At 48.9% G+C, this 25,338-nt stretch overlaps 1 protein-coding gene across 4 annotated transcripts in view; it reads right to left on the bottom strand.

The window, feature by feature from the left end:
- The window catches only part of LOC135002347 (oocyte zinc finger protein XlCOF8.4-like), a 49,328-nt gene that overhangs the window by 9,304 nt on the left and 14,686 nt on the right, over positions 1-25,338 (bottom strand). For 3 of the 4 annotated variants that reach the window (XM_063951662.1, XM_063951659.1, XM_063951660.1), the window contains exons 2-4: positions 16,545-16,693; positions 14,330-14,521; positions 13,260-13,710 (exon numbers count right to left, since the gene is read on the bottom strand). In XM_063951662.1, the coding sequence (XP_063807732.1) occupies positions 13,260-13,710; positions 14,330-14,521; positions 16,545-16,622 (721 nt within the window). In that variant the 5' untranslated portion in view covers positions 16,623-16,693. Of the gene's footprint in view, positions 1-13,259; positions 13,711-14,329; positions 14,522-16,544; positions 16,694-19,651; positions 20,038-25,338 lie in introns of those variants that run through there. The other variant, XM_063951663.1, reaches the window with a different exon arrangement.

The following is a 25,338-nucleotide window of genomic DNA, read 5'->3' as shown; positions in this document are numbered from 1 at the left end:
GTGTGTGTGTGTGAGTATATCCACATTACCATGTCTAAGGACTCTGTGTCCTGTGCTGCAGAGTGTGTATATTCTCCTGATGAGTCTATTCCATGTACTCAGGACTGCAATGTGCTGTCTCAGCCTTCTGAATCCGAACCCCCATGGGTGGATACTTTAAGGGGAATGATATCCCAGATTTCAACAAGGATGTCACATACTGAGAAAGAGACGCAGGTTTTGAGACAATCTGTAGTGGGTATGAAGTATTCAGCTCCCACTACTTCATCTAAAACCCCACCTACATACCCCAAAAAACGTACACTTGCCCAGATAATGCAAGCTGACACTGATACCGACTCTGATACAGGGGACGGTGATGGGGATATGCAGGGGCGGTGCATCCCTTGCTAAAGGGGTGCAGCTAATGATTGATGCCATTAGGAATGTTTTGCATATTTCTGAGAAGGTTCCGGAACAAGTAGAGGAATCTTATATTTCAGTAAATAAGAAATCCTCCCTCACCTTCCCTGCTTCTAAGGAGTTAAACTCCTTGTTTAAAAAATCCTGGGAAAACCCAGAGAAAATTCCAGATCCCTAAAAGAATTCTCATTGCTTTCCCTTTCCCTGAAGAGGATAGGAAGAAGTGGGAAAACCCACCTATAGTAGACGATTCTGTATCTAGGCTGTCTAAAAAGGTGGTTTTACCTGTCCCTGCTTCAACCGCCTTAAAGGAGCCAAGATTGAGACTACACTCAAAACACTATTCACTGCTACAGGCGTGGCTTTAAGGCCCATTATTGCTTGTGCGTGGATTTCTAAAGCCATAGTAAAGTGGTCAGGCACCTTACTAGAGGACTTAGATGCTATGGATAGGAGTGACATTGACTTGTTTTTACGTCACATACAGGATTCTGCAGGTTTTATGGTGGAGGCCATGAAGGACATTGGCCTGCTACTTCCATGGCTGTCTCGGCACACAGAGGACTCTGGCTACGTCAATGGACTGCGGATGCATAATCCAAGAAAAGTGTGGAGAACCTGCCATTCACAGGTCAGGCACTATTTGGGGACGCATTGGATGTGTGGATATCCACGGTGACTGCGGGTAAGCAGACATTTCTTCCCTCCACAGCAGCCCTGGTTAGGAAATCTTATCCTTCATCTACACTGCAGTCCTTTCGGACCGCAAAATTTTAAAAATCCAAACCCCCTCCAACCTTCTTTAGAGGAGGTCGGGAAAGATAAAAAAAAAACCTCACCAACAGGTTCCCAGGAACAGAAACCAGGTTTTGCTTCCTTCAAATCTTCAGCATGACGTTGGACCTCCCAGCGTGGAGATCAGGCAGGTGGGAGTGAGACTAAGAGATTTCAGTCACGTCTGGGCATCATCATGCCTATACCCCTGGGTAAAAGATATTGTTGCCATGGGGTACAGACTGGAGTTTCAGGAACTCCCACCTCACAGATTCTTCAAATCAGGCTTACCAGCATCGTTGACAGAAAGTGCTATCCTACAGGAAGCCATTCAAAAATTGGTACGAACAAATGTAATTGTTCCAGTTCCACCTCACCCAAAAACCAAGGGTTATTACTCAAACCTGTTTGTGGTACTGAAACCGGACAGTTCGGTAAGGCCTATATTGAACCTGAAGTTGTTGAACCCCTACTTGAGGGTTTTCCAATTCAAGATGGAGTCTCTGAGAGCGGTGATCTCAGGTCTGGAGGATATCAAGGATGCGTACCTTCACATTCCGACCTGGCCACCTCACCAGGCCTATCTACGGTTTGCACTACAGTACTGTCACTATCAGTTCCAGACGTTGCCATCTGGCCTCTCCACAGCACCGAGGGTGTTCACAAAGGTCATGGCGGAGATGATGCTCCTCCTACGCAAACAGGGAGTGAACATAATTCTATATCTGGATGATCTGCTGATAGAGGCATCTTCCAAGGAGAGTATTGCACTCTCACCTCAACTACTCTGGGATCATGGGTGGATCCTGAACCTTCCAAAGTCACATTTGGAACCGACAAGGAGACTGCCCTTCCTGGGGATGATACTCGACACGGAAGTGCAGAGGGTGTTTTCTACCGGTGGGGAGAGCGTTGGTGATCCTGTCAATTGTCAGGGATGTCATAAAACCTCCCCAAGTATCGGTTCATCAGTGCATTCGCCTTTTGGGGAAGATGGTAGCCTCCTATGAGGCTCTACAATACAGAAGATTCCATGCACTGTTCTTCCAGCTGGATCTCCTGGACAAGTGGTCAGGATCGAATCTTCACATGCACCAGCGGATACGCATGTCGCCGAATGCCAGATTTTCACTCCTCTGGTGGCTGCCAACTTCTCACCTGCTCCAGGGCCGCAGGTTCAGGATTCAGAATTGGATTCTTCTAACCACGGATGCAAGCCTCAAAGGTTGGGGAGCAGTCACCCAGGGGGAAAACTTCCAAGGAAAGTGGTCAAGCCGGGAATCTGTCTTTCAAATAAACATTCTGGAACTAAGGGCCATATACAACGGCCTTCTACATGCGGCACATCTACTGCAAGATCAGGCCATTCAAGTTCAGTCAGACAACGTCACAGCGGTGTCCTACATCAACAGGAGTGGTCTTCCTCAGCAGACACGATCTCCATCCACGGTGGGTGGGGTTTTAGATGGTGGGTGCTGTTGGCAATCAAGCCTCTATCAATGTGTGCATTTATATTTAATCAGAACACATACAGCACATTTTTCTAAACGGAGTCGGTTAGTAGGGGCATAGAGGGGAGGAGCCAGTACACTAATGATTTCTTAAAGTGCTAGGATCCAATAGACCCGATCTATACCCCATAGTACTAACACCGTCCCAGTATCCCCTAGAATGTTAAAGAAATTGGACATTCCTGTTGACAGTACTTCATGACACTTTACCTAAACCAATCCCGGAGGCGTTGTCTTCCGTCTCGAAGTAATATGATAAAGGAGTAAGACTGTTACAGACACTCAGGGGTAAATTTACTAAGGTCCCGATTTTGACCGAGATGCCGTTTTTTCTTCAAAGTGTCATCTCGGTCATTTACTAAACTCAAATCACGGCAGAGATGAGGGCATTCGTATTTTTTTGAAAGTAGTTGTAAAAAAATACGAATGAATACACCATCGGTCAAAATACGCCAGCAAATTAGTAGAACTCGGTCATTTACTAAAAAGTGCAAATCTCCAAAGAGGAAAGCACTGCCGTGAAAAATTACAAATCGCAAAAAAGTGCTAAAAAAAAGCAGACCTGATTTTTATATTCGTGATTGCATAGGCATGCAGGGATCCATGAGGTCCGTGCATGTCTATCAGTGGGAAGGGGTGGGAAAGTTGATTTTTTCACAAAAAAAAATGCGTGGGGTCCCCCCTCCTAAGCATAACCAGCCTCGGGCTCTTTGAGCCGATCCTGGTTGCAAAAATATGGGGAAAAAAATGACAGGGGTTCCCCCATATTTAAGCAACCAGCATCGGGCTCTGCGCCTGGTCCTGGTCCCAAAAATACGGGGGACAAAAAGAGTAGGGGTCCCCCGTATTTTTAAAACCAGCACCGGGCTCCACTAGCTGGACAGATAATGCCACAGCCGGGGGTCACTTTTATATAGTGCCCTGCGGCCGTGGCATCAAAAATCCAACTAGTCACCCCTGGCCGGGGTACCCTGGGGGAGTGGGGACCCCTTCAATCAAGGGGTCCCCCCCCCCAGCCTCCCAAGGGCCAGGGGTGAAGCCCGAGGCTGTCCCCCCCCATCCAATGGGCTGCGGATGGGGGGGCTGATAGCCTTTGTTGTAATTGAAAAGATATTGTTTTTAGTAGCAGTACTACAAGTCCCAGCAAGCCTCCCACCGTGAAAGTATAATTTTATTACATACATACACACATACATACATACTTACCTTATGTTCCCACGCAGGTCGGTCCTCTTCTCCAGTAGAATCCAAGGGGTACCTGTTGAAGAAATTATACTCACGAGATCCAGGGGCCCAGGGTCCGTGGAGAAATCCTTTGTAATCCACGAACTTAAAAAAAAAAAAAAAACGCTTACCCGAGCCACGCACTAAAAGGGGACCCATGTTTTCACATGGATCCCCTTTTCCCGACTGCCAGAAAACCCACTCTGACTTCTGTCTAAGTGGGTTTCCTCAGCCAATCAGGGAGCGCCACGTTGTAGCACTCTCCTGATCAGCTGTGTGCGCCTGTCTTCACTGACAGGCAGCACGCGGCACTGTTACAATGTAGCGCCTATGCGCTACATTGTAACCAATGCTGGGAACTTTCTGCCCTGCGGTTGACCTAAAGTGACGTCCTGCTGACCCTGGGCCCCTGGATCTCGTGAGTATAATTTCTTCAACAGGTACCCCTCAGAGTTTGTTTCCTACTGTAACATGTGCCAACTGGGACTAAGTTACTGGGCATGGATCTATTCTTGGGCCGGATTTATTTGCTCTTCTTATGGGTATAAAATGTATATTTTTATCTTTATATCCTGTGCTATGTATGAGATACACCAGAGTGTGTGGGGAGGAGACTGGTCAGATCTCTGGGCTGGGAACACACAGTGACATGATGTGAGGGGGAGAGCAGGAGTATAAATGGGGCTGATGGCTCCTGATGTATGAGATACACCAGAGAGTGTGGAGGAGACTGGTCAGATCTCTGGGCTGGTAACACACAGTGACATGATGTGAGGGGGAGAGCAGGAGTATAATAGGGGCTGATGGCTCCTGATGTATGAGATACACCAGAGAGTGTGGGGAGGAGACTGGTCAGATCTCTGGGCTGGTAACACACAGTGACATGATGTGAGGGGGAGAGCAGGAGTATAATAGGGGCCGATGTCTCCTGATGTATGAGATACACCAGAGAGTGTGGGGAGGAGACTGGTCAGATCTCTGGGCTGGTAACACACAGTGACATGATGTGAGGGGAGAGCAGGAGTATAATAGGGGATGATGGCTACTGATGTATGAGATACACCAGAGAGTGTGGGGAGGAGACTGGTCAGATCTCTGGGCTGGTAACACACAGTGACATGATGTGAGGGGGAGAGCAGGAGTATAATAGGGGCTGATGTCTCCTGATGTATGAGATACACCAGAGAGTGTGTGGAGGAGACTGGTCAGATCTCTGGGCTGGTAACACACAGTGACATGATGTGAGGGGGAGAGCAGGAGTATAATAGGGGCTGATGTCTCCTGATGTATGAGATACACCAGAGAGTGTGGGGAGGAGACTGGTCAGATCTCTGGGCTGGTAACACACAGTGACATGATGTGAGGGGGAGAGCAGGAGTATAATAGGGGCTGATGGCTCCTGATGTATGAGATACACCAGAGAGTGTGGGAGGAGACTGGTCAGATCTCTAGGCTGGAAACACACAGTGACATGCTGTGAGGAGGAGAGCAGGAGTATAATAGGGGCTGATGGCTCCTGATGTATGAGATACACCAGAGAGTGTGTGGAGGAGACTGGTCAGATCTCTGGGCTGGTAACACACAGTGACATGATGTGAGGGGGAGAGCAGGAGTATAATAGGGGCTGATGTCTCCTGATGTATGAGATACACCAGAGAGTGTGGGGAGGAGACTGGTCAGATCTCTGGGCTGGTAACACACAGTGACATGATGTGAGGGGGAGAGCAGGAGTATAATAGGGGCTGATGTCTCCTGATGTATGAGATACACCAGAGAGTGTGGGGAGCAGATTGGTCAGACCTCTTGGCTGGTAACACACAGTGACATGATGTGAGGGGAGAGCAGGAGTATAATAGGGGCTGATGGCTCATGAAGTATGAGATACACCAGAGAGTGTGGGGAGGAGACTGGTCAGATCTCTGGGCTGGTAACACACAGTGACATGATGTGAGGGGGAGAGCAGGAGTATAATAGGGGCTGATGTCTCCTGATGTATGAGATACACCAGAGAGTGTGGGGAGGAGACTGGTCAGATCTCTGGGCTGGTAACACACAGTGACATGATGTGAGGGGGAGAGCAGGAGTATAATAGGGACTGATGGCTCCTGATGTAGGAGATACACCAGAGAGTGTGGGGAGGAGACTGGCCAGATCTCTGGGCTGGTAACACACAGTGACATGATGTGAGGGGGAGAGCAGGAGTATAATAGGGACTGATGGCTCCTGATGTATGAGATACACCAGAGAGTGTGGGGAGGAGACTGGTCAGATCTCTGGGCTGGTAACACACAGTGACATGATGTGAGGGGGAGAGCAGGAGTATAATAGGGACTGATGGCTCCTGATGTATGAGATACACCAGAGAGTGTGGGGAGGAGACTGGTCAGATCTCTGGGCTGGTAACACAGTGACATGATGTGAGGGGGAGAGCAGGAGTATAATAGGGACTGATGGCTCCTGATGTATGAGATACACCAGAGAGTGTGGGGAGGAGACTGGTCAGATCTCTGGGCTGGTAACACACAGTGACATGATGTGAGGGGGAGAGCAGGAGTATAATAGGGACTGATGGCTCCTGATGTATGAGATACACCAGAGAGTGTGGGGAGGAGACTGGCCAGATCTCTGGCCTGGTAACACACAGTGACATGATGTGAGGGGGAGAGCAGGAGTATAATAGGGGCTGATGGCTGCTGATGTATGAGATACACCAGAGAGTGTGGAGACTGGTCAGATCTCTGGGCTGGTAACACACAGTGACATGATGTGAGGGGGAGAGCAGGAGTATAATAGGGGCTGATGTCTCCTGATGTATGAGATACACCAGAGAGTGTGGGGAGGAGACTGGTCAGATCTCTGGGCTGGTAACACACAGTGACATGATGTGAGGGGGAGAGCAGGAGTATAATAGGGCTGATGGCTCCTGATGTATGAGATACACCAGAGAGTGTGGGGAGGAGACTGGTCAGATATCTGGGCTGGTAACACAGTGGCATGATGTGAGGGGGAGAGCAGGAGTATAATAGGGGCTGATGGCTCCTGATGTATGAGATACACCAGAGAGTGTGGGGAGGAGACTGGTTAGATCTCTGGGCTGGTAACACACAGTGACATGATGTGAGGGGAGAGCAGGAGTATAATAGGGGCTGATGTCTCCTGATGTATGAGATACACCAGAGAGTGTGGGGAGGAGACTGGTCAGATCTCTGGGCTGGTAACACACAGTGACATGATTGAGGGGGAGAGCAGGAGTATAATAGGGGCTGATGGCTACTGATATATGAGATACACCAGAGAGTGTGGGGAGGAGACTGGTTAGATCTCTGGGCTGGTAACACACAGTGACATGATGTGAGGGGAGAGCAGGAGTATAATAGGGGCTGATGTCTCCTGATGTATGAGATACACCAGAGAGTGTGGGGAGGAGACTGGTCAGATCTCTGGGCTGGTAACACACAGTGACATGATGTGAGGGGGAGAGCAGGAGTATAATAGGGCTGATGGCTCCTGATGTATGAGATACACCAGAGAGTGTGGGGAGGAGACTGGTCAGATATCTGGGCTGGTAACACAGTGGCATGATGTGAGGGGGAGAGCAGGAGTATAATAGGGGCTGATGGCTCCTGATGTATGAGATACACCAGAGAGTGTGGGGAGGAGACTGGTCAGATCTCTGGGCTGGTAACACACAGTGACATGATGTGAGGAGAGCAGGAGTATAATAGGGACTGATGTCTCCTGATGTATGAGATACACCAGAGAGTGTGAGGTGGAGACTGGTTAAATCTCTAGGCTGGTAACACACAGTGACATGATGTGAGGGGAGAGCAGGAGTATAATAGAGGCTGATGTCTCCTGATGTATGAGATACACCAGAGAGTGTGAGGAGGAGACTGGTCAGATCTCTGGGCTGGTAACACACAGTGACATGATGTGAGGGGGAGAGCAGGAGTATAATAGAGGTGATGGCTCCTGATGTATGAGATACACCAGAGAGTGTGGGGAGGAGACTGGTCAGATCTCTGGGCTGGTAACACACAGTGACATGATGTGAGGGGAGAGCAGGAGTATAATAGGGGCTGATGGCTCCTCATGTATGAGATACACCAGAGAGTGTGGGGAGGAGACTGGTCAGATTTCTGGGATGGTAATATACAGTGACATGATGTGAGGGGGAGAGCAGGAGTATAATAGGGGCTGATGGCTCCTGATGTATGAGATACACCAGACAGTGTGGGGAGGAGACTGGTCATATCTCTTGGCTGGTAACACAGTGACATGATGTGAGGGGGAGAGCAGGAGTATAATAGGGGCTGATGTCTCCTGATGTATGAGATACACCAGAGAGTGTGGGAAGGAGACTGGACAGATCTCTGGGCTGGTAACACAGTGACATGATGTGAGGGGGAGAGCAGGAGTATAATAGGGGCTGATGACTCCTGATGTATGAGATACACCAGATAATATGGGGAAGAGACTGGTCAGATCTCTGGGCTGGTAACACACAGTGACATGATGTGAGGAGAGCAGGAGTATAATAGGGGCTGATGGCTCCTGATGTATGAGATACACCAGAGAGTGTGAGGTGGAGACTGGTTAAATCTCTGGGCTGGTAACACACAGTGACATGATGTGAGGGGGAGAGCAGGAGTATAATAGGGGCTGATGGCTCCTCATGTATGAGATACACCAGAGAGTGTGGGGAGGAGACTGGTCAGATTTCTGGGATGGTAATATACAGTGACATGATGTGAGGGGGAGAGCAGGAGTATAATAGGGGCTGATGGCTCCTGATGTATGAGATACACCAGAGAGTGTGGGGAGGAGACTGGTCAGATCTCTGGGCTTGTAACACACAGTGACATGATGTGAGGGGAAGAGCAGGAGTATAATAGGGGCTGATGTCTCCTGATGTATGAGATACACCAGAGAGTGTGGGGAGGAGACTGGTCAGATCTCTGGGCTGGTAACACACAGTGACATGATGTGAGGGGGAGAGCAGGAGTATAATAGGGGCTGATGGCTCCTGATGTATGAGATACACCAGAGAGTGTGGAGACTGGTCAGATCTCTGGGCTGGTAACACACAGTGACATGATGTGAGGGGGAGAGCAGGAGTATAATAGGGGCTGATGTCTCCTGATGTATGAGATACACCAGAGAGTGTGGGGAGGAGACTGGTCAGATCTCTGGGCTGGTAACACACAGTGACATGATGTGAGGGGGAGAGCAGGAGTATAATAGGGGCTGATGGCTCCTGATGTATGAGATACACCAGAGAGTGTGGAGACTGGTCAGATCTCTGGGCTGGTAACACACAGTGACATGATGTGAGGGGGAGAGCAGGAGTATAATAGGGGCTGATGTCTCCTGATGTATGAGATACACCAGAGAGTGTGGGGAGGAGACTGGTCAGATCTCTGGGCTGGTAACACACAGTGACATGATGTGAGGGGGAGAGCAGGAGTATAATAGGGCTGATGGCTCCTGATGTATGAGATACACCAGAGAGTGTGGGGAGGAGACTGGTCAGATATCTGGGCTGGTAACACAGTGGCATGATGTGAGGGGGAGAGCAGGAGTATAATAGGGGCTGATGGCTCCTGATGTATGAGATACACCAGAGAGTGTGGGGAGGAGACTGGTTAGATCTCTGGGCTGGTAACACACAGTGACATGATGTGAGGGGAGAGCAGGAGTATAATAGGGGCTGATGTCTCCTGATGTATGAGATACACCAGAGAGTGTGGGGAGGAGACTGGTCAGATCTCTGGGCTGGTAACACACAGTGACATGATGTGAGGGGGAGAGCAGGAGTATAATAGGGGCTGATGGCTCCTAATGTATGAGATACACCAGAGAGTGTGGAGACTGGTCAGATCTCTGGGCTGGTAACACACAGTGACATGATGTGAGGGGGAGAGCAGGAGTATAATAGGGGCTGATGTCTCCTGATGTATGAGATACACCAGAGAGTGTGGGGAGGAGACTGGTCAGATCTCTGGGCTGGTAACACACAGTGACATGATGTGAGGGGGAGAGCAGGAGTATAATAGGGGCTGATGGCTCCTGATGTATGAGATACACCAGAGAGTGTGGAGACTGGTCAGATCTCTGGGCTGGTAACACACAGTGACATGATGTGAGGGGGAGAGCAGGAGTATAATAGGGGCTGATGTCTCCTGATGTATGAGATACACCAGAGAGTGTGGGGAGGAGACTGGTCAGATCTCTGGGCTGGTAACACACAGTGACATGATGTGAGGGGGAGAGCAGGAGTATAATAGGGCTGATGGCTCCTGATGTATGAGATACACCAGAGAGTGTGGGGAGGAGACTGGTCAGATATCTGGGCTGGTAACACAGTGGCATGATGTGAGGGGGAGAGCAGGAGTATAATAGGGGCTGATGGCTCCTGATGTATGAGATACACCAGAGAGTGTGGGGAGGAGACTGGTTAGATCTCTGGGCTGGTAACACACAGTGACATGATGTGAGGGGAGAGCAGGAGTATAATAGGGGCTGATGTCTCCTGATGTATGAGATACACCAGAGAGTGTGGGGAGGAGACTGGTCAGATCTCTGGGCTGGTAACACACAGTGACATGATGTGAGGGGGAGAGCAGGAGTATAATAGGGGCTGATGGCTACTGATATATGAGATACACCAGAGAGTGTGGGGAGGAGACTGGTTAGATCTCTGGGCTGGTAACACACAGTGACATGATGTGAGGGGAGAGCAGGAGTATAATAGGGGCTGATGTCTCCTGATGTATGAGATACACCAGAGAGTGTGGGGAGGAGACTGGTCAGATCTCTGGGCTGGTAACACACAGTGACATGATGTGAGGGGGAGAGCAGGAGTATAATAGGGCGGATGGCTCCTGATGTATGAGATACACCAGAGAGTGTGGGGAGGAGACTGGTCAGATATCTGGGCTGGTAACACAGTGGCATGATGTGAGGGGGAGAGCAGGAGTATAATAGGGGCTGATGGCTCCTGATGTATGAGATACACCAGAGAGTGTGAGGTGGAGACTGGTTAAATCTCTGGGCTGGTAACACACAGTGACATGATGTGAGGGGAGAGCAGGAGTATAATAGAGGCTGATGTCTCCTGATGTATGAGATACACCAGAGAGTGTGAGGAGGAGACTGGTCAGATCTCTGGGCTGGTAACACACAGTGATATGATGTGAGGGGGAGAGCAGGAGTATAATAGAGGTGATGGCTCCTGATGTATGAGATACACCAGAGAGTGTGGGGAGGAGACTGGTCAGATCTCTGGGCTGGTAACACACAGTGACATGATGTGAGGGGAGAGCAGGAGTATAATAGGGGCTGATGGCTCCTCATGTATGAGATACACCAGAGAGTGTGGGGAGGAGACTGGTCAGATTTCTGGGATGGTAATATACAGTGACATGATGTGAGGGGAAGAGCAGGAGTATAATAGGGGCTGATGGCTCCTGATGTATGAGATACACCAGACAGTGTGGGGAGGAGACTGGTCATATCTCTTGGCTGGTAACACAGTGACATGATGTGAGGGGGAGAGCAGGAGTATAATAGGGGCTGATGTCTCCTGATGTATGAGATACACCAGAGAGTGTGGGAAGGAGACTGGACAGATCTCTGGGCTGGTAACACAGTGACATGATGTGAGGGGGAGAGCAGGAGTATAATAGGGACTGATGGCTCCTGATGTATGAGATACACCAGAGAGTGTGGGGAGGAGGCTGGACAGATCTCTGGGCTGGTAACACACAGTGACATGATGTGAGGGGGAGAGCAGGAGTATAATAGGGGCTGATGACTCCTGATGTATGAGATACACCAGAGAATATGGGGAAGAGACTGGTCAGATCTCTGGGCTGGTAACACACAGTGACATGATGTGAGGAGAGCAGGAGTATAATAGGGGCTGATGGCTCCTGATGTATGAGATACACCAGAGAGTGTGAGGTGGAGACTGGTTAAATCTCTGGGCTGGTAACACACAGTGACATGATGTGAGGGGGAGAGCAGGAGTATAATAGGGGCTGATGGCTCCTCATGTATGAGATACACCAGAGAGTGTGGGGAGGAGACTGGTCAGATTTCTGGGATGGTAATATACAGTGACATGATGTGAGGGGGAGAGCAGGAGTATAATAGGGGCTGATGGCTCCTGATGTATGAAATACACCAGACAGTGTGGGGAGGAGACTGGTCATATCTCTTGGCTGGTAACACAGTGACATGATGTGAGGGGGAGAGCAGGAGTATAATAGGGGCTGATGTCTCCTGATGTATGAGATACACCAGAGAGTGTGGGGAGGAGACTGGTCAGATCTCTGGGCTGGTAACACAGTGACATGATGTGAGGGGGAGAGCAGGAGTATAATAGGGACTGATGGCTCCTGATGTATGAGATACACCAGAGAGTGTGGGGAGGAGGCTGGTCAGATCTCTGGGCTGGTAACACACAGTGACATGATGTGAGGGGGAGAGCAGGAGTATAATAGGGGCTGATGACTCCTGATGTATGAGATACACCAGAGAATATGGGGAAGAGACTGGTCAGATCTCTGGGCTGGTAACACACAGTGACATGATGTGAGGAGAGCAGGAGTATAATAGGGGCTGATGGCTCCTGATATATGAGATACACCAGAGAGTGTGGGGAGGAGGCTGGTCAGATCTCTGGGCTGGTAACACACAGTGACATGATGTGAGGGGGAGAGCAGGAGTATAATAGGGGCTGATGGCTCCTGATATATGAGATACACCAGAGAGTGTGGGGAGGAGACTGGTCAGATCTCTGGGCTGGTAACACAGTGACATGATGTGAGGGGGAGAGCAGGAGTATAATAGGGGCTGATGGCTCCTGATGTATGAGATACACCAGAGAGTGTGGGGAGGAGGCTGGTCAGATCTCTGGGCTGGTAACACACAGTGACATGATGTGAGGGGGAGAGCAGGAGTATAATAGGGGCTGATGGCTCCTGATATATGAGATACACCAGACAGTGTGGGGAGTAGACTGGTCAGATCTCTGGGCTGGTAACACACAGTGACATGACGTAAGGAGAGCAGGAGCATAATAGGGGCTGATGGCTCCTGATATATGAGACACACCAGAGAGTGTGGGGAGGAGACTGGTCAGATATCTGGCTGGTAACACAGTGACATGATGTGAGGGGGAGAGCGGGAGTATAATAGAGGTGATGGCTCCTGACTCCCCCACTGGGCAAATACAGTTCCCTAATTTGTACTGACAGAGGAGGGTGTAGGATAAGAGATTGCTGTAGTGACTGAGCAAGGAGAATATATGACTCTTTTCTGTAATAAGTGTTTATTACTCACCTCTGCTGATATCTGTAGGGATCTCCTCCTCCTTACACTGCTGATCACCCCTCACATACGTCTCTTCTTCTCCCTCTATATCTTCTGCCTTCATATCAGTCACATACGTCTCTTCTTCTCCCTCTGTATCTTCTGCCTTTATATCAGTCACATACGTCTCTTCTTCTCCCTCTATATCTTCTGCCTTTATATCAGTCACATACGTCTCTTCTTCTCCCTCTATATCTTCTACCTTCATATCAGTCATATACGTCTCTTCTTCTCCCTCTATATCTTCTGCCTTTATATCAGTCACATACGTCTCTTCTTCTCCCTCTATATCTTCTGCCTTTATATCAGTCACATACGTCTCTTCTTCTCCCTCTATATCTTCTGCCTTTATATCAGTCAAATACGTCTCTTCTTCTCCCTCTGTATCTTTGACTTTAATATTATTTAATTGGGCTTCACCCTATGTAAACCATTAATAAAAGATTGTAAAATTGTTGATTTCAGTAATGGATTAAACAATACAAATATAATGACACACACAGCTGCTCTACACATCATATAGTGACAGTCACTTTGGTATATTGGGGAGACCCTAAATCCCACCTACCTGATCCTCACCTCTTCAGGCATAACCCAGACAAGTACCCCTGGTGTTACTGTATAATGTCCCATTCCCAGCAGTCACCTCTCCAGTCATCACCCAGACACGTCCCCTGGTGTTACTGTATAATGTCTCATTCCCAGCAGTCACCTCTCCAGTCATCACTCAGACACGTCCCCTGGTGTTACTGTATAATGCCCCATTCCCAGCAGTCACCTCTCAATTCATCACCCAGACCCCCCCCATGTGTTACTGTATAATGCGCCATTCTCAGCAGTCACCTCTCCAGTCATCACCCAGACACAACCCCTGGTGTTACTATATTGCCCCATTCCCAAGCGGTCACCTCTCCAGTCATCACCCAGACACGTTCCCCGGTGTTACTGTATAATGCCCCATTCTCGGCAGTCACCTCTCCAGTCATCACCCAGACACGTCCCCCGGTGTTACTGTAGAATGCCCTATTCCCAGCCGTCACCTCTCCAGTCAGCAACTGAATGATCTTCTTGGTGAGTTCCAGGATCTTCTGATCATTTTGTCTCTCATGTGTCAGTGAGTGAGGTGGAGGCACGGTGATGGGGCTCTGGGTTCTACTCAGTCCCCCTGATACAGGGGGATGGCTGCTGGTTGTCTCATACTCATCGGATGTCTTCTTCACTATTGTGTAATCCTGTGTAATGGTGGAGACATCAAATATCAATATATACACTCCCAAATCCCCTCACCTCCCCAGTCATGTCCCTGTATTATTACTATAGATATGTGATGTCACTGTGACACTCCCAGATCCCCTCACTTTCTCAGTCATGTCCCTGTATTATTACTATAGATATAAGTGATTTTTCTGTGACGCTCCCAGATCCCCCAAACTCCCTAGTCATGTTCATGTATTATTACTATAGATATAAGTGACATCACAGTGACGCTCCTAGATCTCCTCACGTCCCCAGTCATGTCCCTGTATTACTATAGATATAAGTGACGTCACTGTGACTCTCCCAGACCCCTTCAATTCCCCAGTCACGTCCCTGTATTATTGATATAGATATAAGTGAGGTCACTGTGACTTTACCAGATCCCCTCCCCTCCCCAGTCATGTCCCTGTATTATTACTATAGATATAAGTGATTTCACTGTGACGCTCCCAGATCCCATCACCTTTCCAGTCATGTCCCTGTATTATTACTATTGATATGAGTGACATCACTATGAAGCCCAAAGATCCCTTCACCTCCCCATTCATGTCCCTGTATTATTACTATAGACAAAAGTGACATCACTGTAACACTCCCAAATCCCCTCACCTCCCCAGTCATGTCCCTGTATTATTCCTATAGATATGTGACATCAAAGTGATGCTCCCAGATCCCTTCAACTCCCCAGTCAGGTCCCTGTATTACTATAGATATGTGATGTCACTGAGACACTCCCAGATCACCTCACCTCCCCTGTCATGTCCCTGTGTTATTACTATAGATATGTGACATCACTGCGCTGCTCCCAGATCCCCTTTCATCCCCAGTCATGTCCCTGTATTATTACTATAGATATAAGTAATGTCACTGTGACGCGCCCAGATCCCCTCACCTCCCAAGTCATGTCCCCATATTATTACTAGAGATACAAGTGATTTCACTGTGATGCTCCCAGATCCCCCCACCTCCGCAGTCAAGTCCCTTTATTATTACTATAGATATAAGTTACTTAACAGTAACACTTCAAAATCCCGTCACCACCCCAGTCATGTCCCTATATTATTACTATAGATATAAGTGACACTGACATCGCAGTATTATTAGTATAGATATGTGACCTCACTGTTACGCTCCGATTCCCTAAACTCCCCAGTTGTATCCCTGTATTATGACTATAGATATTAGTAATGTCACAGTGACGCACCCAGATCCCCTCACCTCCCCAGTCATGTCCCTGTATTATTACTATAGATAAAAGGAATTTCACTGTATAGCTCCAAGAGCCACACACCTCATTAGTCATGTCCCTGTATTACCATAGATATAAGTGACATCACTGTGACACTCCCAGATCCGCCCCACCTGCCCAGTCATGTCCTTGCATTATTAATTTAGATATAAGTGATGCCACAGTGATGCTTCCAGTTCACCTCACCTCTCCAGTCATGTCCCTGTATTATTACTATAGATAAAAGTGATGTCTACAGTGACACTCCCAGACTCCCTCACCTCGCCAGTCATGTCCCTGTATTATTACTATAGATATAAGGTCACAGTGATGCTCCCAGATCCTATCACCTCCCCAGTAATGTCCCTGAATTATTACAATAGATATAAGTGATGTCACTGTGACACTGCCAGATCTATTCACCTCCCCAGTCATGTCCCTGTATTATTAGTATAGATATAAGGTCACTGTTACGCTTCCAGATCCCCTCACTCCCCCAGTCATGTCCAATTTATTAGTATAGATATAAGGTCACTGTGATGCTCCCAGATCCTCTCATCTCCCCAGTTATGTCCCTGTATTATTACTAGAGATATAAGGTCTCTGTGACACTCCCAGATCCCCTCACCTCCCCAGTCATGTTCCTGTATTGTTACTATAGATATAAGTGATGTCACTGTGACACTCCCAGATCCCCTCACCTCCCCAGTCATGTTCCTGTACTGTTACTATAGATAAAAGGTCACTGTGACGCTCCCAGATCCACTCACCTCCCCAGTCAGCAGGTAGATGATCTCCAGGGTGATATTTATTATCCTCTCAGTCCTGTGACTCCTGTCCTTGTCCATCCTCAGTGAATCAGAGAGAATACAGAACGTGTGATGTGTAATAAAGACTCCGTTCCTCACAGCTGGAGTTCCTGGAATAAATATAACACATAAAACATATTGCACATGTAACATAGTTAATGTGGAATAGAGTGGCCATTAAGTATCCTATTCCCCCTCCCCACAGCCATAGAGTCCTGGTCAGTGTCTCCAAGGTTCCCGTGATCCAGCCCCATAAGGCTGTACTGCATAGTGGGCCTGATCTAGAGTGTAGCGCTATTGTAGATGGAGTCACAATGAGCTGATGTTCGGTACACCGCTCATGTGCACGACCCGTACGGAGCATGTGCTCTATGTGTCCTGAGTTGTCAGACGAGTATGGCTGCAGGAGACAGGCAGGGGAAAGGCGGCAGGAGACAGGCAGGGGAAAGGCGGCAGGAGACAGGCAGGGGAAAGGCGGCAGGAGACAGGCAGGGGAAAGGTGGCCGGAGACAGGGAGGTGGGCAGCAGGGTGGGGATGGCAGGAGACAGGCAGGGGAAAGGCGGCAGGAGACAGGCAGGGGAAAGGCGGCAGGAGACAGGCAGAGGAAAGGTGACAGGAGACAGGCAGTGGAAAGGCGGCAGGAGACCTGGCAGGGGAAAGGGTTCAGGAGACAGGCAGTGGAAAGGCGGCAGGAGACAGGCAAGGGAAATATTGCAGGAGACAGGCAGGGGAAAGGCGTCAGGAGACAGGTAGGGGAAAGGTTGCAGGCGACAGGAGACAGGCTTGGGAAAGGTTGCAAGAGACAAGCAAAGGAAAGGCGGCAGGAGACAGGCAGGGGAAAGGCGGCAGGAGACAGGCAGGGGAAAGGTGGCAGGAGACAGGCAGGGGAAAGGCTCCAGGAGACAGGCAGGGGAAAGGCTGCAGGAGACAAGCAAGGGAAAGATTGCAGGAGACAGGCAGGGGAAAGGCGGCAGGAGACAGGCAGGGGAAAGGCGGCAGGAGACAGGCAGGGAAAAGGTGGCAGGAGACAGGCAGGGAAAAGGTGGCAGGAGACAGGCAGGGAAAAGGTGGCAGGAGACAGGCAGGTGGGCAGCAGGGTGGGGGTGGCAGGAGACAGGTAGGGGAAAGGCGGCAGGAGACAGGCAGTGGAAAGGTGGCAGGAGACAGGCAGTGGAAAGGTGGCAGGAGACAGGGAGGGGAAAGGCGGCAGGAGACAGGCAGGGGAAAGGTGGCTGGAGACAGGCAGGTGAAAGGTGGCCGGAGACAGGCAGGGAAAGGTGGACGGAGACAGGGAGGTGGGCAGCAGGGTGGGGGAGGCAGGAGACAGGCAGAGGAAAGGCGACAGGAGACAGGCAGGGGAAAGGTTGCAGGAGACAGGCAAGGGAAAGCTTGCAGGAGACAGGCAGGGGAAAGGCAGCAGGAGACAGGCAGGGGAAAGGCTGCAGGAGACAGGCAGGGAAAAGGTGGCAGGTGACAGGCAGGGGAAAGGCGGCAGGAGATAGGCAGGGGAAAGGCGGCAGGAGACAGGCAGGGAAAAGGTGGCAGGTGACAGGCAGGTGGGCAGCAGGGTGGGGGTGGCAGGAGACAGGCAGGGGAAAGGCGGCAGGAGACAGGCAGGGGAGAGGCGGCAGGAGACAGGCAGGGGAAAGGCGGCAGGAGACAGGCAGGGGAAAGGCGGCAGGAGACAGGCAGGGGAAAGGCGGCAAGAAGCAATGTGGCAGATGTATTAACCTGGAGAAGGCATAAGGAAGTGATAAACCAGTGATAAATGGAAGGTGATAAACACACCAACCAATCAGTTCCAATATGTAAATTAACAGTTAGGAGGTGATTGGCTTGTGCGTGTATCACCTTGCATTTTTCACTGGTTTATCCCTTCCTTATGCCATCTCCAGGTTAATACATCTGCCCCAATATTTATTCTCAGGAGATTGAATAAATTCTTAATCATTTGTAATAAAAGTTGAAGTTTTATTCTTTGAGAATATCTCATTATTTCTTCACAAGAGTGCGCCCACAAAGAAGTCCACTTTCTTTCTCTTGTCACTGTGGCACTCCCAGGTCCTCCTCACCTCCCCAATCATATCCTTGTATTATTACTATAGATATTAGTGAGGTCATTGTGACACTCCCAGATCCCCTCACCTCACCAGTCACATCCCTGTATAATTACTATAGATATAAGTGATGCCACTGTGACATTCCTAGGTCCCTCTCACCTCCCCAATCATGTCCCTGTATTATTATTATTATAGATATTAGTGAGGTCACTGTTACATTCCCAGAACTCTCACCTCCCCAGTCATGTCTCTGTATTATTACTATAGATATAAGTGATGTCACTGTGACACTCCCAGATCCGATCACCTCCCCAATCATGTCCCTGTATTATTACTATAGATATTAGTGAGGTCACTGTGACATTCCCAGGTCACGCTCACCTCCCCAGTCATGTCCCTGTATTATTACTATAGATATAAATGATGTCACTGTGACAGTCCCAGGAGTGTGATATACATTTGCTTTATACTGCTCCAATTATCATCTGTTACACATGCCAGGGATATTATGGTCTCTGCTTTAATATATCCTAGAATTTGAGCAATATCTTCAATCCCCACAATTTCATATAATAAGATTAATAATAATAACAACAACAACAACACTAAAGGCTGCACCCCAGTATAAAAATAATAACATATGTCTTTATTAACAGGACACCACAGGTTGCTCCTCCTGTATAATAATAATAATAATAATAATTATAATGACACCACAGGCTACTCCCCATGTATTATAATAACAGGACACCACAGGCTGCTCACCCTGTATAATAATAACAGGACACCACAGGCTGCTGCTCCCTCTGTATAATGATAATATTAATAATAATAATAATAATAATAATAATAAGAACAACAACAACAACAACTGGATTCCACAGGTTGCTCCTCCAGTATTATAATAGTAACAGGACACCACAGGCTGCTTCTCCTGTATTATAATAATAACAGGACACCAAAAGCTGCTCCCCCTGTATAATAATAATAAATAAGAATTTACTCACCGGTAATTCTATTTTTCGTAGTCCGTAGTGGATGCTGGGGACTCCGTAAGGACCATGGGGAATAGACGGGCTCCACAGGAGACTGGGCACTTTAAAAGAAAAGATTAGGTACTATCTGGTGTGCACTGGCTCCTCCCTCTATGCCCCTCCTCCAGACCTCAGTTAGGGAAACTGTGCCCGGAAGAGCTGACACTACAAGGAAAGGATTTTGGAATCCAGGGTAAGACTCATACCAGTCACACCAATCACACCGTACAACTTGTGATAACCTTACCCAGTTAACAGTATGAACAACAACTGAGCATCACTCAAAAGGATGCCACATAACAATAACCCTTTATTAAGCAATAACTATATATACGTATTGCAGAAAGTCCGCACTAGGGACGGGCGCCCAGAATCCACTATGGACTGCGAGAAATAGAATTACCGGTGAGTAAATTCTTTTTTTATCTAACGTCCTAGTGGATGCTGGGGACTCCGTAAGGACCATGGGGATTATACCAAATCTCCCAAACGGGCGGGAGAGTGCGGATGACTCTGCAGCATCGAATGGGCAAACACAAGGTCCTGCTCAGCCAGGGTATCAAACTTATAGAATCTTGCAAACGAGTTTGATCACGACCAAGTAGCAGTTCGGCAAAGCTGTAAAGCCGAGACCCCTCGGACAGCCGCCCAAGAAGACCCCACCTTCCTCGTGGAATGGGCTTTCACTGATTTTGGATGCGGCAAGCCAGCCGCAGAATGAGCCTGCTGAATCGTGTTACAGATCCAGCGAGCAATAGTTTGCTTTGAAGCAGGAGCACCCAGCTTGTTGGATGCATACAGGATAAACAGCGAGTCCGTCTTCCTGACTCCAGCTGTTCTGGTGACAAAAATCTTCAAAGCCCGGACTACGTCCAGCAACTTGGAGTCCTCCAAGTCACGAGTAGCCACAGGCACCACAATAGGTTGGTTTAAATGAAAAGATGACACCAACTTTGGGAGAAATTGGGGGCGAGTCCGCAATTCTGCCCTGTCCATATGGAAAATCAGATAGGGGCTTTTACATGACAAAGCCGCCAACTCTGACACACGCCTAGCCGATGCTAAGGCCAACAGCATGACCACCTTCCGTGTGAGATACTTAAGTTACACGGTCTTAAGTGGCTCAAACCAGTGGGATTTCAGGAAATCCAACACAACGTTAAGATCCCAAGGTGTCACTGGTGGCACAAAAGGGGGCTGAATATGCAGCACTCCCTTTACAAACGTCTGAACCTCAGGCAGTGAAGCCAGTTCTTTTTGAAAGAAAATGGATAGGGCCGAAATCTGGACCTTTATGGACCCTAATTTTAGGCCAATAGTCACACCTGACTGTAGGAAGTGCAGAAATCGGCCCAGTTGGAATTCCTCTGTAGCGGCCTTCCTGGCCTCACACCAAGCAACATATTTTCGCCATATACGGTGATAATGCATTGCTGTCACATCCTTCCTAGCTCCTATCAGCGTAGGGATCACTTCATCCGGAATGCCCTTATCCTTTAGGATCCGGCGTTCAACCGCCATGCCGTCAAACGCAGCTGCGGTAAGTCTTGGAACAGACAGGGCCCCTGTTGCAACAGGTCCTGTCTGAGAGGCAGAGGCCATGGGTCCTCTGTGATCATTTCTTGTAGTTCTGGGTACCAGGTTCTTCTTGGCCAATCCGGAACGATGAGTATTGTTCTCACTCCTCTTTTTCTTACTATTCTCAGTACCTTGGGTATGAGAGGAAGAGGAGGGAACACATAAACCGACTGGAACACCCACGGTGTTACCAGTGTGTCCACATCTATCGCCTGAGGGTCCCTTGACCTGGCGCAATATCTTTTTAGCTTTTTGTTGAGGCGGGACGCCATCATGTCCACCTGTGGCCGTTCCCAACGATTTGTTATCTGTGTGAAGACTTCTTGATGAAGTCCCCACTCTCCCGGGTGGAGGTCGTGTCTGCTGAGGAAGTCTGCTTCCCAGATGTCCACTCCAGGAATGAACACTGCTGCCAGTGCTTGCACGTGATTCTCCACCCAACGAAGAATCTTTGTGGCTTCTGCCATTGCCACCCTGCTTCTTGTGCCGCCCTGTCGGTTTACATGGGCGACCGCCGTGATGTTGTCTGACTGAATCAGCACCGGTTTGTCTCGAAGTAGGGGCTCGGCATGACTCAGAGCGTTGTATATGGCCCTAAGTTCCAGTATGTTTATGTGCAGACAAGTCGCCTGACTTGACCACAGCCCTTGGAAGTTTCTTCCCTGAGTGACTGCCCCCACCCTCGGAGGCGTGCATCCGTGGTCACCAGGACCCAGTCCTGAATGCCGAACCTGCGGCCCTCGAGAAGGTGAGCACTCTGCAGCAACCACAGAAGAGACAGGGTGATCAGCCGATGCATCTGAAGATGCGATCCGGACCACTTGTCCAACAGATCCAACTAAAAGATCCTCGCATGGAACCTGCCGAAGGGAATGGCTTCGTATGAGGCTACCATCTTTCCCAGGACTCGCGTGCAGTGATGCGCCGACACCTGTTTTGGTTTGAGGAGGTCTCTGACCAGAGTCACGAGCTCCTGAGCCTTCTCCTCCAGGGAGAAACACCTTCTACTGGTCTGTGTCCAGAATCATGCCCAGGAAGGGCAGACGTGTCGTAGGAATCAGCTGCGACTTTGGAATATTCAGAATCCAGCCGTGTTGCTGCAACACTTCCCGAGAGTGTGCTACGCTGAACAACAACTGCTCCCTGGACCTCGCCTTTATAAGGAGATCGTCCAAGTACGGGATAACTGTAACTCCTCGCTTCCAAAGGAGTACCATCATTTCCGCCATTACCTTGGTAAATACCCTCGGTGCCTGGACAGACCAAACGGCAACGTCTGGAATTGGTAATGACAGTCCTGTACCACAAACCTGAGGTACTCCTGGTGAGGTGGATAAATGGGGACATGCAAGTACGCATCCTTGATGTCCAGAGATACCATAAAATCCCCCTCTTCCAGGCTTGCAATGACCGCTCTGAGCGATTCCATTTTGAACTTGAATCTCTTGAGATAAACAGGGATTTTAAATTCAGAATGGGTCTTACCGAACCGTCTGGTTTCGGTACCACAAACATAGTGGAATAGGAACCCCTTCCTTGTTGAAGGAGGGGAACCTTCACTACCACCTGCTGGAGGAATAGCTTGTGAATTGCCGCCAGTACCACCTCCCTTTCCAGGGGGGAAGCTGGCAAGGCCAATTTTAGGAAACGGTGAGGGGGCGTCACCTCGAATTCCAGCTTGTATCCCTGAGATACAATTTGTATAACCCAAGGATCCACTCGTGAGCGAACCCACTGGTTGCTGAAATGTCGGAGACGCGTCCCCACCGCTCCTGGCTCCGTCTGTGGAGCCCCAGCGTCATGCGGTGGACTTAGTGGAAGCCGGGGAGGACTTTTGTTCCTGGGAACTGGCTGCATGGTGCAGCTTCTTTCCTCTCCCCCTGCCTCTGCCTCTGGCAAAATAGGGAGCACCTCTGACCTTCCTGCTTTTCTGAGAACGAAAGGACTGCATTTGATAATACGGTGCTTTCTTGGTCTGTGAGGAAACCTGAGGCAGGAAAGTCGACTTTCCAGCTGTCGCTGTGGATACAAGGTCCGAGAGACCGTCCCCAAACAATTCCTCACCCTTATAAGGCAACACCTCCATGTGTCTTTTAGAGTCGGCATCTCCTGTCCATTGCCGAGTCCATAAGACCCTCCTGGCAGAAACGGACATTGCATTTATTCTAGAACCTAGCATGCAAATGTCCCTCTGGGCATCCCGCATATATAAGACGACGTCCTTTATATGGCCCAGGGTTAGTAAGACAGTATCCTTGTCGAGGGAATCTATGTCATCTGACAGAGTATCTGTTTATGCTGCTACAGCGTTACACATCCAGGCTGAAGCAATAGCTGGTCTCAGTAAAGTACCAGAGTGAGTATAAACAGACTTCAGGATAGCTTCCTGCTTCCTATCCGCAGGCTCCTTTAGGGCGGCCGTATCCTGAGATGGCAGGGCCACCTTTTTAGATAAGCGTGTCAGGGCCTTGTACACCCTAGGGGGGGATTCCCAACGTAACCTATCCGTTGGCGGGAAGGGGTACGCCAGCAGTAATCTTTTGGGAATCACTATTTTCTTATCAGGGGAGCTCCACGCTTCTTCACATAACTCATTTAATTCATGTGACGGGGGGAAAAGTCACTGCCTGCTTTTTCTCCCCAAACATATGTACCCTCTCTTGTCAGGAACAGGGTTAACCTCTGAAATGTGTAAAACATCTTTAATTGCAATAATCATATAGCGGATGGCTTTGGTCATTTTAGGCTGCAATTGTGCCTCATCATCGTCGACACTGGAGTCAGACTCCATGTCGGCATCCGTGTCAACCATCTGAGACAGTGGGCATTTATGAGACCCTGACGGCCTCTGAGCTGCCTGGGCAGGCCTGAGTTGAGAGCCCGGCTGTCCCCCGGCTGCAACATCATCAAACCTTTTATGTAATGAGTTTACATTATCATTTAAGGCCTTCCACATATCCATCCAATTAGGTGTCGGCCCCGACGGCGGAGACACCACATTTATCTGCACTTGCTCTGCCTCCACATAACTCTCATCAAACATGTCGACACAGCCGTACCGACACACCGCACACACACAGGAAATGCTCTGACTGAGGACAGGACCCCACAAAGGCTTTTGGGGAGACAGAGAGAGAGTATGCCAGCACACACCACAGCGTTATATAACCCAGGGATACACACTATAAAAGGTGATTAACCAATAGCTGCTTTATATGACTTTTGCGCCTAAATTTATGTGCCCCCCCTCTCTTTTTTACCCTTTTTGTATCAGGATACTGCAGGGGAGAAAAAAAACATGAAAAATGGCTGCGCTGTATGTCAGAAATATGTCAAGGAAAAGAGCCAACGTATATAAAAGAATATTATAAAACTGTTGTTATCAAGTTCATCGGTACCAATGACTATGGGTAAACAATTAAAATAATGAACACACAACTTTTCTCACAAGGTGTCAGATGGCCGGTAATCTTCCAATATGAAGGTATTAATAATCAAGAGGACAGTCTATATCCACAGCTGCTGGTATTAGCTGCTGTACAAACACTGGAAAGTCCGTGTCATCGATGCAGTTCCAGATATAGTAAATTGTGCAGCACCCGTAGAACAAGTGATTATTACCTCTCTGGTGGGCTGGTCAATGATCCGGGCGTCCCCGGTCAGATGTCCTGCGTTGCCCACAACCGCTGTGCAGCGGAGAGGAAAAGCCGCGCCGTGTGCAGTGGGCTGGCTGAGAGTATCGGGATCCGTTGGTGCTGCTACTGGCAATGAAGCATCAGGGAAAAGACCGTCCAAAAGATCTGATGGATGTGCTGACAAGGACACCTGTGCAAGGTGTGTGAGGAGGCAGGTCCTAACGCGTTTCGTCACGCTCCACGTGACTTTTTCAAAGGTGATTTCCTGCATCCAAAGTGTGCGGTATTTAAGCTCTGAACTAATCAGAGTACAGCTGTCAAAAATCAGTATTTGATTACTAATTACTCAGTAACGTTGGCTCTTTTATCAGTGCTGCAATACTTATATTTGTTAATAAAACATGGCATACTCGACTTGCTACAGTGTCCCTATTAATTTATGATAAA

This window comes from Pseudophryne corroboree, unplaced genomic scaffold (assembly GCF_028390025.1).
Source record: "Pseudophryne corroboree isolate aPseCor3 unplaced genomic scaffold, aPseCor3.hap2 scaffold_1777, whole genome shotgun sequence".
In the NCBI taxonomy this organism is placed as follows: Eukaryota; Metazoa; Chordata; class Amphibia; order Anura; family Myobatrachidae; genus Pseudophryne; species Pseudophryne corroboree.
Note: the sequence above shows the minus strand (reverse complement) of the source record. Positions and strands in the feature narration are given on the sequence as shown.